At 33.3% G+C, this 18,171-nt stretch overlaps 1 protein-coding gene across 1 annotated transcript in view; it reads right to left on the bottom strand.

The window, feature by feature from the left end:
• The window catches only part of LOC107452261 (cadherin-like and PC-esterase domain-containing protein 1), a 250,281-nt gene that overhangs the window by 3,376 nt on the left and 228,734 nt on the right, over positions 1–18,171 (bottom strand). Inside the window, exons 18-23 of the mRNA XM_043040510.2 lie at positions 16,925–17,105; positions 15,029–15,158; positions 9,800–9,936; positions 8,689–8,909; positions 8,500–8,601; positions 358–445 (exon numbers count right to left, since the gene is read on the bottom strand). Of these exons, the coding sequence (XP_042896444.1) occupies positions 358–445; positions 8,500–8,601; positions 8,689–8,909; positions 9,800–9,936; positions 15,029–15,158; positions 16,925–17,105 (859 nt within the window). The remainder of the gene's footprint in view (positions 1–357; positions 446–8,499; positions 8,602–8,688; positions 8,910–9,799; positions 9,937–15,028; positions 15,159–16,924; positions 17,106–18,171) is intronic.

Below are 18,171 nucleotides of genomic sequence, written 5' to 3' on the forward strand. Positions count from 1 at the left end.
GCACAGACTTGCAAAGCTCATAGGCAATGTTAGGGATATTAGTTCACCGCATATGCTATATCAAAGGGACCTTAACTTTATATTTTATAACGTATTGCATTAGAAAAATTTGCAACCCAAAAATTTTTTAATATTTTATGTTGTAATAAACATTTCATTAATATTGTAATAAGTATTCCAAGTGTCTGGTCTTTTCCATGGATGTATTCCACTTTTAAAGAACTAGAAAACTAGAAACGGGTGGTTGTGCCAATAGAAATTTTTTTTCAGGCTACCAGCATTTTTCGATTTCTTGGAGTCTTGTTTAAGGTTATTTTTAAAATCGATTGCACAGTTTACAATTTCATTGATACTTACCATGGATAAGGTGTGGACGCCCTCTACTGGTAGATGAAAACCTGCACCAAGCGTTTTCATCACTAATTTTATACCTTGCAAACGCTCTCTGAAAAAAATAATCAAGGCTTAAAATGCATAACATATTGCAGTTTCTAGAAATCCAAATAAAACTTGATTACAATTTTTTTACATACAGTACTTGAAGTCTTTTTATAACAATTCAGAAAAAAAGTTTGAATTCTATTCTAAGTCCCGAAATTGAGGCAAGAAATAATTTTGATAGAAAAGGCTAGTTTTTTTTTAAAATTTCAAATTCTTTGTTTTTTTAATCAAAAATACAGAGTTTGATACAGATTGTCGTTTTGTTTGGAAATCGGTAATGAGGGAGTGGTTTTCTTTGTAGCATTACAAAATAGCTTTGTGGTAACTTACCTTAAGCGAAATTTTCAATAACCGCTTAGCACAAATGAGGTTGAACATCATTGATACGGCCCTCCATTTCATCATTCAAAAGCGTGGGTGGTCATAGATTTGTAGAATTCAAAAACTCTAAAAGAAATAGTCCTACAGCGTAAAAATCGCATAACCTGGTTAGCCAATTTCGAGCACGAATTCAGCAATTTTGACTCAAACACGATCAAAACTTTGCCTTCTATTTTTATTTATCTTTAACAATGAGATGTGATAATTCGTTAAGGATAAAATTAAAAAGAACGCCAATATCATTTGACGCCAATAATTATTAATTTTGGTTACATTTATTAATGGAGTAATTTAGTGCTATGTACTAAAAGGCAAACTGAATGGGGAAAATGATACTAATTCCTCAATGAGAGCGCAAAAGATTAGCAAACTATTATTGACGTTAATGATGCTTAAATCATTTTGATAATAGGTACTAATTGAAAAAAAATTAAGCTACGTACTAAAACGCGAAATTAATGGAGAAAATGTACTTATTCGTAATGAGGAACCGTAAAAAGTCGACATACATGAATGATGCTTTATTTTTTCATTTTGATAATAGACACGACTGGCATTATGGTTATTGGCGAAGCTTTAATGGCTACGAAATATACTCTTATATAGGTACAAAGTATTTTATGAGTAAATTTGGTGCCTTTACAGCTGCACCAATACTGTACATTTTCATGATAGGTTTTTTACGGTCCTATCGAAGATAAAGGCACAGGAGAAAGTAGCTTGATTGTCGAAAATTTTAAAGATCACGAGTTGCCACAAGCAGCAGCATTATGCCAGAGGATACTGAATACAGTTAATCTTTATTTTGATGGGATGAGCAACTACATACGTGTTTTGCTTAATCTAATAACGTAAAGTCATCGGGAAGGGTGACATGTAATGAAAAACATTGGAATCATTTTAGCTTTTTTATTTGTGTCGATATTTATCTTATAGTTTTGGGAATTATTTTGCCCATGTTCAGTACTAATTTGTTGATTCCTTTTTTATTCACCCTGTACAAATAACGGGTATTCAGTTAGTCAGTAAATGAAATAAATCTCGAATAAACTAACCAATCAAATCTTATTGGTGATCGCAATGGGCTACAGGTGGCACAGAGCAGAACTCTTTACCTACACTTACGCAACACTTCGCATGCTTTCATTCGTGTGGAGAGTCATAGGAGAAGTAAGCAAGTTAGTTTCTGTCTCGATTTTCAAATAGATTAAAAACTAAAGTTCGCAAACTATATAGAACTGAAAACTACATTTGATATAGTTCTAAAAGAAAACATCGCGGAAATTTTGAAAATATTTTGACAATTAAATACGAAAAATATTAAGCAAGGGAAAAATATCGTAGTACATTCGTATACAACTGAGAAGTGAAGAGAGGGTAGGGTGGAGGGTCAAGATATGGAAACGATTTTCTCCCCAGATTCGAGCGTTGCGATCGTGAATTGCGTTCCATATTTCAAAATGAAGTCTTTTTTTTAAGCACATAAAAATTTCAATGTTATCGAATTGCGAGTCATCATTTTGAAGTGATATAGCTAATGCTATTTGTAGAATGATCAAAAGCTCCCTTGTCAGAAAGTATCATCAGAAGCAGATTATCTGGAACAACGCTTGTGCGTTATCATCCCCTCTCTACAATCTCATCACCATACATATCTTCGTCGGAGAGATATAGAGGGCTGAATGGATAGGATTAGTACAGTGCTTTAATCAGCGGACGCTCTCTCATTTAATGATAAATGAAGAGAGCCCGTATTTAAAGCAAAAGGGAATTCGACTAACTGCTCCTCGCGATTCCCGACATAGATTACAGATGGTATTAATTTGGTCGGAAAGCATTATAAATTTGATGTATTACAGTTCTAAAAAATGAAAAAGAATAATTGAAGAATTTGATGATGTATAGGGATAAGTCAGTTTCATTTTTTTAAGAGAATTAGTGATCAAAGTCACTATTTCCATGTAGGCAATTTATGTGTCTAGTTTGTAATTTAGCGGAAATTCTTATCTATAATGTAATACTAAAGAACAGTTTGGCGTAAGACTGGCACCGTGGGAAAAATTTGGTCTATTACTACTGTTAAAAACAACATTACCAGTATACATTATACAAACAAACAAAAAAACAATTTCATTTTTCCGTGTTCCCTGTTGGAACTTGTATCCCAACTTAAAGAAATGTTTTTTTTAAATGTACTTTTCTCATTTTTAATTGTTGTTATTAGATATTATTGTCCTTGTTTTTTTTAATATGAATTTCATAAAATAATTTTCATAATAACTTTGCTTTCTGATTAGATAATAAATAAATAACAGGGATTATTATATTTATCAGCAATTAATATATTCCAAGCAAGAGGACCAAAAAATTTAAATGATACAAGGATTGATCTTGAAAAGTTGATTATAGATCAAAGCTTCACTACCCATGGACGCGAAATGATTTCGTGGTTTCTTTTTTATGTAACGGAATTGGGATTTATATCACTCAAAAGTTCTTCTACTGCATGGAGACCATTTTCAGAAACGTCAATTGCCCAGGAATCGACAAAATATTTCAAAAAACGGTAGAGTTACAAATAAAAATTTGCAAATTTTCGATTTATTTTGCCAACTATTTAGATGGCTCAATACGGCTTAATCGTAACAAAGTGACGCATCACAAAATCCATTGAATTATTTCGAAGTAGTGGTGAGTAAAAACACAGATAAATTGAATTTACGAAACCAAGAATCATAAATTAAAAGACTACCACTCGGAAAATATTTATCTGCAGTCCGGAGCAAGTTAGCACTTCTGCATTTCAAGGCATTCTTTGTAGTTGCCCTTAAGAGTTCTATATCGTAACTACCACTACAATTATTCAATTCTCATCCACTAGTATATAAAAAATGTTAACACGATTCTGTTTTTAGGTATTAGGTATTTTCGATTTGCATTAATGCACTGATTCGAGCAGCATATCCTCCTTAGGATTTGTGACATTAATCTCTGCATGCAACTCAACTTGCCAACAACAAGTTTCAGGTGATTGTAAAAAAAATGGAAACCAAATGGAATATGAGAAAAATAAAGTATTTCTATCTTATCTCATGACAGAGATGACGGAAATAATTTTAATATTTCTGTCACCTACAATGCTGAAATGTCCCAAATTTATACTTACGATGATTCGCGTGATTTAATGATTGCCGGACAGATATTAAATTAATACTAAAATTCAATACATAATGCACTTTGACAATATCGCAGATCTCTCTTGAAAATAGTTAAAATTGAAATAAAAAATCGAAGTGTTTCCACGCCGGCAAAGCCGTGGCAACAGCTAGACCAGAGTTTCCCAAAGTGGTCCATATGGACCCCCAGGTGTCCGTGGTACCATTCAGGGGGTCCGTGAAAAATAAAAACTGATTTAGGGGTCCCTGAAAAACGTCAGGGGGTTTAATATAAAATAAATTGCGATTTGTTTTTATTATTATGGAAATTAAGACAGATAAAATAGTAGCGATTTTTATGTCCTAAGTAAACTATAAATAAAGGTGGGTGCTTATAATTACTAACAGTGGTTTGTTACAAATCAAACAGTTGATTTACAAATTTTCTTATATCTTTTGTTCCCTTTTTAAGAGATAACAGTATGAATGAGTGGAAGAAAAAACGCCGAAAATACAGTGTTGAATATTTGAAGTATGTCTTTATTTCTTCACCAAGAAATAGTACTTTACCTATGTGTCTACTATGTAATATAACTATAACAAGTAATTCAAGGAAACANGGATTTGTGACATTAATCTCTGCATGCAACTCAACTTGCCAACAACAAGTTTCAGGTGATTGTAAAAAAAATGGAAACCAAATGGAATATGAGAAAAATAAAGTATTTCTATCTTATCTCATGACAGAGATGACGGAAATAATTTTAATATTTCTGTCACCTACAATGCTGAAATGTCCCAAATTTATACTTACGATGATTCGCGTGATTTAATGATTGCCGGACAGATATTAAATTAATGCTAAAATTCATTACATAATGCACTTTGACAATATCGCAGATCTCTCTTGAAAATAGTTAAAATTGAAATAAAAAATCGAAGTGTTTCCACGCCGGCAAAGCCGTGGCAACAGCTAGACCAGAGTTTCCCAAAGTGGTCCATATGGACCCCCAGGTGTCCGTGGTACCATTCAGGGGGTCCGTGAAAAATAAAAACTGATTTAGGGGTCCCTGAAAAACGTCAGGGGGTTTAATATAAAATAAAATTGCGATTGATTTTTATTATTATGGAAATTAAGACAGATAAAATAGTAGCGATTTTTACGTCCTAAGTAAACTATAAATAAAGGTGGGTGCTTATAATTACTAACAGAGGTTTGTTACAAATTAAACAGTTGATTTACAAATTTTCTTATATCTTTTGTTGCCTTTTTAAGAGATAACAGTATGAAAGAGTCGAAGAAAAAACGCCGAAAATACAGTGTTGAATATTTGAAGTATGTCTTTATTTCTTCAACAAGAAATAGTACTTTACCTATGTGTCTACTATGTAATAAAACTATAACAAGTAATTCAAGGAAACATTCCAAGCTTAACGAACAATTGATAAAAATCCATAGTGACAAAAAACAAAGATTTAACTAATTTTCAAACAGTCAAAGAAAAATATCTGAAAACACCGTCATTGCAACAACTTATAGGGACAACATCTGAGCGAGGTGACGATGGATTGCATGTTTCTCATAGTTTCGCATATTTCGATATATTACATGATTGCAAAATCTGGAAAGCCTCACACTATTGAAGAACTTATTTTACTAGCTGTAAGTGAGATAATACTCACCGGGTTGCACAAACCAGCTTTTAACATTGTAAAAAGAATTCCACGGAGTAATGTACAAAGAAGGATTGAAGTGTGTAGAAAATTCTTTATGTGAGTACTTAAAAATATCTGAATTTTCTATACAGCTTGACGAGTCCACTTATCCAGGAAACAAAGCTTTTACTTTCAGCTTATGTAAGATTTGTAAAAGAATGCAAATTCTACCAAGAATTGTTATTTGCTAAATGTTTGGAAAGCGATACGAAAGGGGAAACGCTATTGACTAAATTAAAAGCTGTACCCTTTACTATTATCATTTCTGTAGCTACTAACGGTGCTCCGGCAATGGAAGATACAGAGGTTTTCTGGCTAACTTAAAACAAGCTGCAGCGAATGTATTTTCAGTACATTTGCTAAACTTAGCGAAACTAATTTGAAACTACAAGATGAACAATTAAATTTAATCAAAACTAAAATCGTAAAACTGCTTTTGTTGCAAAACTTTTTCTGTATAAACAAAACTTGGAAAGAGGATATTGTTCTCTCAGTTTCAGTGCCGTAATGAACTTCATCACAAGAAATTATAAATAAACGATTAGAAATTAGTGCTCACAAACATTGAGCCGGACATAAATACACTTTTAAAATCTCACGTTCAAAGTCATGATTTTTTTAATTTTATTTTAAACAAAAGATATCAAGCGACTAGGGACAGGACGATTCCATAATACAAACGGACTTAGAAAATTTAGAAAGGGGAAAATGAGCTCGATATCGGGAAAATGTTGCAGGTGATTAAAATATCGCCTTATTTTAGCACCAACATTAGAAGTCAAATTTTGGCGGGATTTTCTGAAGAAAAAAAAAAACTTAACTAGGGTCATCAAAAAAGAAAGAATTGATTATTAGGCTTTACAGAGAAGACAGTCAGATTTGATATTTTTTATCTTCAAAGAACATTTTTGATGCAGAGAGGTACGTACCTCAGTACTGTTGACAATTATCGGTCGCTGTTCCAGCAATTCTGTACATGTTGGAGGAGCGTGAGGGGGGGGGGAGATCGTGAAAAGAATTCCGTGTATAAACCGGGCAGTGGCACTTGACCTTAAAAAAACATCAGTGTAGGGTATACCGGGCAAATGTATACTGGGCAGTGGCACTTAACTAGACCTTATATATATTTCAGACATTTACCAAAAGTCTAGTCGACTAGGCCTAGTATAAGTGCCACTACCCGGTATACCCTGCACTGATGCTTTTTTAAGGTCAAGTGCCATTGCCCGGTATATATTTGCCCGATATACCCTACACTGATGTTTTTTTAAGGTCAAGTGCCATTGCCCGGTATATATTTGCCCGGTATACGCTACACTGATGTTTTTTTAAGGTCAAGAGCCATTGCCCGGTATATATTTGCCCGGTATACGCTACACTGATGTTTTTTTAAGGTCAAGAGCCATTGCCCGGTATATATTTGCCCGGTATACGCTACACTGATGTTTTTTTAAGGTCAAGAGCCATTGCCCGGTATATATTTGCCCGGTATACGCTACACTGATGTTTTTTTAAGGTCAAGAGCCATTGCCCGGTATATATTTGCCCGGTATACGCTACACTGATGTTTTTTTAAGGTCAAGAGCCATTGCCCGGTATATATTTGCCCGGTATACGCTACACTGATGTTTTTTTAAGGTCAAGTGCCATTGCCCGGTATATATTTGCCCGGCATACCCTACACTGAAGTTTTTTTAAGGTCAAGGGCCATTGCCCGGTATATATTTGCCCGGTATACGCTACACTGATGTTTTTTAAGGTAAAGTGCCATTGCCCGGTATTACAGCAAACGTCGCAAAAAATAAACATAAAAACAAATGCAAACGGTCACGGTAAACACTTGAAATTTAGCCAATACGCCAAGGAGGCGAACAAAAAAATCCTCAATATTCTCAGTGTAATTACCCTCTTTCCCTATTTTTACTCTTCCGACGAAACTCTAAGTTTTTAACATTATGGAATCGTCCTTCCCCTAGTCGCTTGTCAAAAGATATAATTTCAATAAACAGTTCTTCAACAAAACGTTTTTTTATTTTAATTTGTAATTTTTAAATCGTACATATATGCAGTTTTTCACTTGGGGCCCCAAGTGAAAAACTGCATATATGTACGATTTAAAAATTAAGTAGGCAAGTTTTGACTATAAAAAGGGGTCCATGGGTCAAAAAAGCTTGGGAGCCACTGATCTAGACGGTGAAACAATTTGGTTAATATATTATTTAAATACAGTTGTGCTGCGCATTTGTCTTTATCATTAAAGTTCATATGTTTTCAAAATAACTTTAAAAGCTGACCAAACTCAACTCAACTGAAGGCGGCTAATTCTATTTACAAATATCTAACTAAAATGAATATAAGCAAAACAATCCATTGAATTTTTTTTAAATGGGCTTGGTTAGGATTTATTAAGAATATAGTTATAACGAGATGTATTACTTTGTGACTACCCAATACAAAATATTTTTATATTATTTCTTATTTTATATCCGTCAATGAACAGCCGACCCAATTTTGGGTTTACGACTACTCATACTCAACTCCGTAGCCTTGTAATTTTGAACCCAATCCAAATGACAAGGAAACTCCTGGATCAGTATCCCCAGAGGTATTGATTTGTTATGGGAACATGGAGGACTTTGCTACCCGACAGATTTAACGTGTATCAGTCACCATTTACTGCAAGGAGAGTCTTTAGCCGGCGGGGATCGAACCCTAAATCTCTTGGACATGGGCCCAGTCCCTACCAACCAGGCTATCCCGGCCCAATACAAAATATTCAAAAATAAGTAAATTGATTGATTCTTACACTCTGAGTGCACGAAGCATCATCAAAAGATGTTGAGTAGCTAACCACTGTACACCACCAACTATGAGGACTGTGTTGGTACTATTCTGCAATGGTCGAGACCTGGTATGGAGATAGAGAATAATTTTTTAATATCTGATAAATGAAAAGAGATTAGATATTTAGAAAATATCATTTAAATGATCTTACTTCTGTATGAGGTGATAGAGAGCTTTGTCGAATACCGGTCTCTGATTGGTGGGCAGCCAAAACTGTGGATAGTAAGCAAAACTGACCGCCGTTTTTTCGTCGTTCACGTTTTTGTAAACCCGAATATCGTGAGTTTTGTCCCATTCGTTTAATGAACCATTCAGTCGTTCAATGACATAATGCATCATACCTCTATTCGTTGAATCACCGATGAATAACAGCTATAAAAGAAACATGAATTAAATTTTGTAAATTCCTCATTTTGCAAAAATACTAAAAATATTTAAACAAAATTCAGTTAGTACTATTTAACGTGGTGTAAGACCGGGTACAACCCGGACGGTCTCCCCCATTGAATTTTGTCTATGCTGGGCCCACGAAAGCTGTAGTGCAGCAGATGAAGAAGATAACTATATCCAAGACAGAACGAAGGTTTTACGAACCTGAAAACATAATTTATTGTTGGCCCCTTTCGAAAGAGCAAAAAGCTTTATTTTCATATTTTGTAGATTCTTTGAATACCCTTTATACAAAATTAGTTTTAATAAAGATATAAAGACATTTTCTTCTAAAAACAATGGTAAACACTATATTTTTGAAGGTAATTTTCGTTGGATCACCAGCAGTTCTAGTCCCTCAGCAGACAATCTCTTTCTCTCTCTTCCCTCTTCCTTTTACCGACTTGACTACATCACATGAAAAATTACCTGTCTACTTTTCTTAAATTGTCTAAAAAATAGAAATGTCTGTTACTTTTTCATTGAAATTCTAGTAGTTCTAAATTTTCCATAAAGCATGTAACTTTTTATGGAAAAAAAATCATTTGTGAAAAGAGTAGCGCATCTATGACTTTTCGTGAATGATATATTGCATACAACTAAACAATGAGTATCTTGATTAAATCTGAGAGTTACTAGGTCGAACAGTTTAGCTTCAACTTTCCTTCGAATCTTAGCTACCCTGCATTACACCAACTTTCCCTATATATCTTTTAGATGATAAGTATTTTTATTCTATCTAAGTACTTTTCGATTAGAATAAATATTATAATGATATAACTATAAATGTTTTTTTTTGTTAAAGATGTTTCAGGAATTAAAAAAAAACTTACCTTTTTACCTGCCAAACAGCGTTTTAGTTGTTCTGTTGAAAGTGTGGCATGTCTACAACCATAGGGTTGCCACATTGCCTCTCGCCAAAAACAAGTGGATCTTTCAGCGCAAGATCGACATGGCAACACCCAACGACCTGAAAAAAAATTAAATTAAAATAATTTTTTTGTGCTGGAATACCGAACTTTATGAAATTAAAAATCCGATCTTATTCCATGAAAATACAATCTTGTCCGTAGAAACAATATATAAGGTGTTTTACTGCGAATATCTTTTATATATTGTTTTAATAACCTTACCGTAACTGAAGTCAAACAAATATATACATCACAAATTAACCTTTAAGAGAGTAAAAATCAAAAATGCTATTGAAATCTTTGGAATCCCAATTAAGAACTTAAAAAATATGCTTGATTATCAGAGGAAACAGTGAGGAATTAAAAATAGTATATAATAGAGGTTAATTTATTAAAAACTGCATTCCCTTCAAAATTATAGAAAATGGAAATAACAGTCGATATTTTTCAAGCGCTCTAAAATAGGTGGCCATTTTCAAGACCTGATAGACGTGAATTTAATTAATAAAGGCTCCTTCAAGTTCCATCAGACAACTAAGCTGATTTTGATGCTTTTCATTACGCTTTGTCAATAGTGATTCCAGAGGTTTCAATTGTGTGGTTGTTTCTTCCTCAATAAAATATCAAATTGCAATATCGATTGTGCATACTTTTTAAACTTTTCTTTTTGCGTTTATTTCGAATTTTTTCTGACCTTGTCCTAACACGCTATTTTCAACCTCTTATAGCTCCATAACTGTTGGAGCTACGGCTCTAAAATTTGGATATTGACTACAAGGAGCAATTTTAATCGTTCGAGTCCTTAGTAATAATCTTTCAAAAAATTATCTTTAAAATCTATCAATAAATCTTTCAAACAATTAAAGGAAATTAATTATAATATTAAGCCCGAAAAATTAATAAATAAAATATCGCGTGTTTAACTAATAAAAATTGAGCATATATAGTCTCGACTAATTTTCTAGGTATCATGTTCTCTTAGTATAAAGTTTGTAGTAAAATATGTTGCAAGAATTTCCCATAAAATTTAAAAAAAAAAAACAGATGAAAAGTCGTTTGTTTATTTGGTTTTATTATTGTTATTCGTAAATCACCGACTTTTCATCAACTTTCCTTAAAAAATGTAAAAGAAATGCTTGCAACACATAACAAATTTTGCTTTAAAATTTTTTAAATTATTTTTTTGACAAATGATCGTGATTATAAACACACTGTTTGCAAATTTGAAATAGAGATAGCCATGTAACTATATGTAGTTGCCATTATCAGCTCCAAGCCCACATAATTTGTTTTTCTGCTCTAAAATAACTATTTTTAAAAACGTTTTAGTAGAAAGAAGTAAAAATGGGGCATTTAATTAGTCTCTAAATCAATTATACGAAGACAATTCATGAATTTTTGAAAAACTCAATATTTAGAATTTTAAGTGCTAACAACAAAAGTTATTTACTTTTCAGAGGTGCGAATGTGATTCTTTCTAATGAAATAACATGGAAAATCCTGTTTAGTGACAGTAACAATATGAAATAAAGACAGATTATTATTTGTTAAGTTTTTATTTTTATTGAACGATTTCTTTTTTAAAATTTCGATTGCGTTAAAGAATGTCTATTTTTACAGATACAAATAATTATAGAGAATATTGCTAGGAATATGTTATAGCTATGTAAGAAAATAAAAGAACGTTTTACTGCATCCATAAATTTAAGTTAAAATTTCCATACAAACCATAAAAATGCAAACGAATTCAGTGATCAAACTGAAACTAAAATTAAGGATAATTACTATAGCTGTTTTACTTCAAAGGCGAAAAGTAAGAGCTACCCTATGGTTATTAATTACGCCTTCAATATCGAGTGTATAGTGTAATTGAATAAAACTGTCTATGGGGAATTTCGCTTAATTAATCATAATCTGACGAATAACGGCGCTTCATTCACAGAACAGCTTTCCTCGCGTGCTAATATACTTCTAGAAAATGTGAGTCACGCAGGCTACTTATTTGAATAATTATTCGAAATTCCAAGACACTTCTGAAAGTAGGCTTATGAGACTACTTCGTTAACTTTCGGTATTTTATCGTGTTAACTACCATTCATAAAGATGGTATGAAGAACTTTACGAACTAGACGAGTTCTTTTCGTTTAGTTTTCTCTTATTTAACATAATTATTCTCCCTTGACCTGTATAGAAGAAGATGGAATGGCGGAAATGGTTGTTCTAAAGATAGTATATGGCGTTTTTTTACTATTATGGAGCTTAAGATTAGATAGCACGCGAAAAGGAATCTAGAGTAAGGTAGTTTAGTGCCTATTTGTAGAAAAAAAAGATCATTTCGTGCGGTGGTTTAGGTATGATATGGGACCGTTAGTTAGGGTTTTAATGATTTAACAACTGTTTTTTTTTAGATATCAAGGTTAAAAAATGAAATTTGAAATGTTAGTATATTTTATTAGCTGTCGAATCCAAGGACATACCCTAAGAATATCTTAATGAAAACCAGAACCAATAAATTTTAGTTTATTAGAGTGTTATTTTTCTGAAACAGTCAGACTTAATAATGTCCAATAATAGAATATCCAGAAATTAAATGATAGATGTTTCGTATGAATTCATTAAGACTATTTTTTGATGACTTTTATTATTTTAAATTTAGATATGAAACTATAAATAGATAAACGAAAAGGTAAGTGTAGTCATGTTATTTTCGCAAGCTATGTAGAATGAACGTTGATGGTAATATATATTTTTTGAATTCTTATTAGAGAAGAAATCATCAGGACAAAATTAGAAATTTTAGATATTAGCTAACGACCAGTTGTAAAATTTTTTAACAGTGTCCACACTTAAGACATATCAGTATTTTTTTTTCAAAAATATTAAATGATTTAAAAAAAGCTGTTTATATTGTTAACATATGGCATTTCTTTTGAAATATTTCTCTGAAATATGTTAAACATTACAAGATTTATTTCTGAAATGAAGAAAAATTTGTAAAAACATGCGGGAAATAATGTAGCTTTCATAATAATATGAAATTCACATAATAGTTAAATAATTATCATTAATAATAATAATATAATTTTTTCCTAACCACTGTCACTGAACTTCTCATTCTTCGTCCCGGATGATGCCGGAAGTGTTGCTCATTTAACGTTACCTGACAGGCAACTGTGAGCTTAAGTCACGGAAACGACCAACATTAAACATGCCACAGACCCGTTCATAGGTTGTGCCAAATTCACACATCACACAATAGAGGACAACACACTGAGAGAAACATTCATGCCCTGAGCGGGACTCAAACCCGTACCATTGGCGTCGCAGTTAGGTAAGCTGACAGCTCAGCCACATGGCCGGTTAATAATAATAATAAAATGCAATTTAGGTTCAGTTTCGACTAAAAAAGTGGCAATTCGTTGGCGACTACAGATAATTTTTTAATCACCACTTGTTATATTTCGGCGTCCTGTGGTCAGTGGCTTCATTTCAAAATGATTTAGATTAGTAAGGAGAAAATGGGTTTTAGCGATTTTTAGATTTTTCTCCTTTCGATTGTTGTTGAAGTATGCCTGTTTAGGCAGAAGGGGTGCGGTTGTACTTGTTTTCCAGTGGCGCCATCTATGGCCAAGAATTCGACTTCTGCTACACCATACGTCGCACCCGTTTATAGGGCGGACCCATTCATACATCCATTCATTCATCCACAGATCGTAATTTTGACCTGAATCAGAGAACGATCTATCTCCAATCCAGTACCCCCGGAGGTATTGATATGTTATGGGAACATGGAGGACTTATGCGACTCGACAGATTTAACGTGCATCCGTCACTTTACTACACGGGGAGTCTTCGTCTCCTTTCAATTTGTACTCTCTTAAGAAAGTTCGGAGGAAAAAACTCTTAGGCGTGTTTATGTACAGGGTTTTGCATAATAACCATCTTTAAACCAGATTTTTAAAATTCTTTACAAAAATAATATACATTAGTAGTACAGTGAACCAAAAAAAATGGACCACCTTGAATAACTTTTGATCTAATGATCGAATCTTCACGATCTAGGATTCTCCTTCTAGGACTCATTCTTAATGGTTCAAGGGGGTGACCGTAAATATGCTTATTAATCAGTGCAGACGATATTTTAAGTTACGAAATCAGTCACAAAAACGTACTTTCTCTGAAAAAACATATGTTTTTTTCCGACAGATTCGGATTTCTGACCTTCAAAATATAGGGGGTAGCCGCAATCTGGGAAATATGGTCATTGTAGTTTGATTAGGAGAGCGATTCAAAGTCTGCACCCCTTAATGTTACTTTTAGCGTATTTCGTCATATCTCGAGAACTTTTTAACCGAATGGAAAAAAATTTACACTCAATTATAAAATTTGTTTGTCCTAAGATAATAACATAATTCCATGCAAAAAAAAATTTTAGTCAATATTTTTTATTATTTTATTTAATAGTAGTAGAAAAATTTTGAATTTTAAGGTATTCAACTTTTAACATTTTAAATTTTGCAAATTAACATTACAAAATACAAAATTTGAGCGAAATAGGTCTAATAGTTTCTGAGAAATCGAAGTTTAGATAAGTCAGATATATGAAATTCATATAAAATCGAAGGTTAACTTAAGCAAGTATAAAAAGCAGCACAACTAGAAATATTAAAAAAAGCAGACGACATTTTTGGAATTGTTTTTTGAGTTGACTGATTCAGACCGAGAGTTGTAAGCCCGTTATAGGAAAATATTAGACACAGATTTTGTTGAGAAATGTGAACGGCTCGTTAAGGAATAAGAAAGTGTAGGAGTTTGAGTTATATCATAGCCTAAATAACTTCCTGCTGGTCAGTTAGTTCTGATGTCATCGAGTTTAAAATCTTCTGAAGTGATGGAATTGTTAGAATCTTGTTTTATTTAGAAAAAGCTTTCCGATACTTAAATAAATGTCATTTTTATACTAACTGGAACTCCAATTTAACATTTAATACAATGTTTTTCGGAAATATTTCATATAAAATCGAAAATGTTTTCAAAATTGTAACACTATCTGAGTGATATATAGTCAAAACATGTACTATTAGAGGAGCATTCGATCTCGAACGGAATGAATTATTTCCATCAGCATGAATAAAAGGTGTGATTCCTCACCTGGAGCATCACCCTGCATACAGATGGGAGTGTCATTAACCTCTTCCATATATGAGATCCAGTCACGTGATATGCCCGCATCTCTCTGTATGCCACATAATTCTGTTGGTGAGACCCGCATTTCACATTCCTAAGAAAAAAAGGGGATAAGCTTTTAAGAAAATTCCTGATACCACATCCATAAAACATACCTTCAGAAATTTTTTTATGAGCTAAAACCTTTAAAATCCTAAAGGACGTTCTGTCTTTAAACTCTTTTACGGCCGACAGGGAAAAAAAAAATCCATTATTCCGTCCTCCTGCGTCGTTCAAGAAGATGGAAGGGATTTTTATGTATTATTAGGCATTATATTCCTTTTCAAAAGTTTTTGTTCATCCCGTGGTGCTGGAGGCGGAGTTTTATTATGTATAATTTTGGAATAATTTATACGGGCATTGAAAGCATAGCATCGAAGCATGCAAAGTAGGTGCTTTTCGAATGATAAAGAAGTTCCATTTCGAAACAAAGTACCGTTCGCAAATATTTAACAGCCCCAGCTTTTCAACATTTGGCCAACAAAGAAGTTGCATTTGCTTTAATGTTTTTCAAAAATATTTTCCAAGAAGGAATTTTTCGTTTGAAATCTGATAGATAGTAAAATGAAAAACAGAAATATTTTCATTTGTTATAGAATTGTTAAATAATGATAATTTAACGAAATATTCATGTTTAAATAATAAGTTTGCAGGATGTGAGGATCATAAAATACGCGCATATATGAATAAGGTTTGTACACTATACACTGTTGGAAATTTTGGAGAGTTTTGAATCATACTATATCGTTTAAATTTGCTTATAAAGCATACCATATTATAACATGTTATAGCAATATTATAGCTGTATTATATTATAGTATTACAATATATTATAGTATTACATTATATTATAGTATTATATTATAGTATAGTATTTTGCTTCATGACAAGTAAACATGATTACACGATACCATGATTTAATTTGAAAGACAGTTCAATTGTTTATTAGGATGCAGCGAATTTGACACAAGTTGTGATTTTTTAAAATTTTATTTTATAACCGTCGTTGAACAACAGACCCAATTTTGGGTTTACGACTACTAATGTTCAAGTCCGTAATCTTGTAATTTTGATCCAATCCAGAAGACAAGGAAACTCCTGGATCAGTACCCCCAGAGGTTATGGGAATATGGAGATATCTGTTATGGGAATATGGAGGACTTTGTGGCTCGACAGATTTAACGTGCACCAGTCACCATCTTCAACCGGCAAACCCATGACCTCTTGGACATGGGCCCAGTGCCCTACCAACCAAGCTATTCCGGCCCTCATAAGTTATACATTCTGAGAAAAATCTTTTTTTTTAATTATATGTCATAGGCTAATTGGAAAAACCAGCTGTTTGCAAACGCTGACGTCATTCTGCAATGCGACAACAAGCCTTACTGCAATAAGCCTAGTAAATATTATGCCATTTCGCAATAAGTTGGATTTTCCATTTAGCCTAAGCTGGAGCCTGTTGAATCATAATATATTCCAGCTTGCTTCAGCCTTAATAGGGTGCTAAGTTGAACCAGATTATCGTCATTCTCAAACTTCATGACACCATATTAGTATTTAACTTAAACGGAAATATAGTTCAGTTTAGCCTCGCATTAAAAGTCTAGCAAACCTACGCTGCATTCGAGAGATCACATAAAGTCAGGATGACCAATCCCTAGGTAAAAATACTCTGATCTAGTTTTCCGCGTTTTTGTGAGTAAACTTTTTTCGTCCATCACAAATTCTCACTTTCTATAATAAATAAGCTTTCAAAAGGTGAAGGCATGCATTTAGCAATTGATTAATTTAACACCAGGAGAGCAAGAAAAATATTGTTACCTGATGTAAGCTGCAGACTTGATGTTGAGTGGCAGGATCAAAGGGAGGCTCCTCATGCGTAATGGTCAGTCTCTGCACAAAGAGAGTGTAGGTATTGATTATCCAGGGCTCTGTGTGTGTTATGTCTACCAGTAAGAAATTAATTCTATTCTCTCCTACTCCCAGCGTGTAGTTAGTTGTTCTAAAAGAATTATCATTACATTAGTTTATGGATTAAATTTAAGAATGTAAAAATTCACATTAAAATAGTTAAGTGTCCGGAAATTCACACAAGAAGTAGTTTTGAGAGAAACCTCTTAGATTTTATTTTATTTCATAATCATTAGCAGAACAGCCGATCCGATTTTGGGTTTACGACTACTAATGTTCAATTTTGTAGCCTTTGAATTTTGAACCCATTCCAAAAGACAAGGGAACTCCTGGACCAAGTACAAGGAGAAATTTGCCTTCATGGAGGCCTTTTTGATGGAACTAACCCACATTTGCGTTACATGGAGAGAACCTCCCTAGACGTATCCCTGACGTCAAGGGGACTCTAACTTATGATCCATCTACCATTGAGGATATTTTACGTCAGCACTGTGGTCGGCGCGAGCTGGATGCCGAATTTGTATCGACCAGCCATCCCTGAGATTTGAAACCGGTTACCCTCATTGGAAGGCGAACTCTATCCTCTCAGCCACCACTGCTCAACCTTAGGTTTATAATTAAAAATTAATTCACAATATAGGGTTTTATATAGAATACCATATCGGATATAGTTCGTTCACCAGGAGTTGGCACTTGGCTCCTCCTTCATCACGTGATATACGAGGCTACTATTTCCCAGTTTTTGGGAGAAGGTTATGAGCAATACTGAACAAGGTTGCTATTTGGCGATCGTATGGCAAAAATATTTATTTCGCAAACTTTATGTGCATTTTTTAAACATTAAATATTTCATAGATGTGATGATATTCCGCCCCATTTTTGTGATATTTCTCTCTCTTGAGTAAATAATTTGTCCTTTTTGAGACATTTTTCTAGGAAAACAACAGTTTTTAAATTTAAAATATATTTAATTAGCTAGAGAAATGAAAGGTATAATAGCAGATGATAAAGCGAAGTAAGTAACTGAAAAAGAATTAACTGTTTGCGTTTGGCGCGCATCAAGGGTTTCAATTTCAAGAGCGGAGATGTTACTCTTCTTACTCCCGCTCTGAATGAACTCTGCGTCCCAGGAGGTGGAGCCAAGTGCCAACTCCTGG

This window comes from Parasteatoda tepidariorum, chromosome 3 (assembly GCF_043381705.1).
Source record: "Parasteatoda tepidariorum isolate YZ-2023 chromosome 3, CAS_Ptep_4.0, whole genome shotgun sequence".
In the NCBI taxonomy this organism is placed as follows: Eukaryota; Metazoa; Arthropoda; class Arachnida; order Araneae; family Theridiidae; genus Parasteatoda; species Parasteatoda tepidariorum.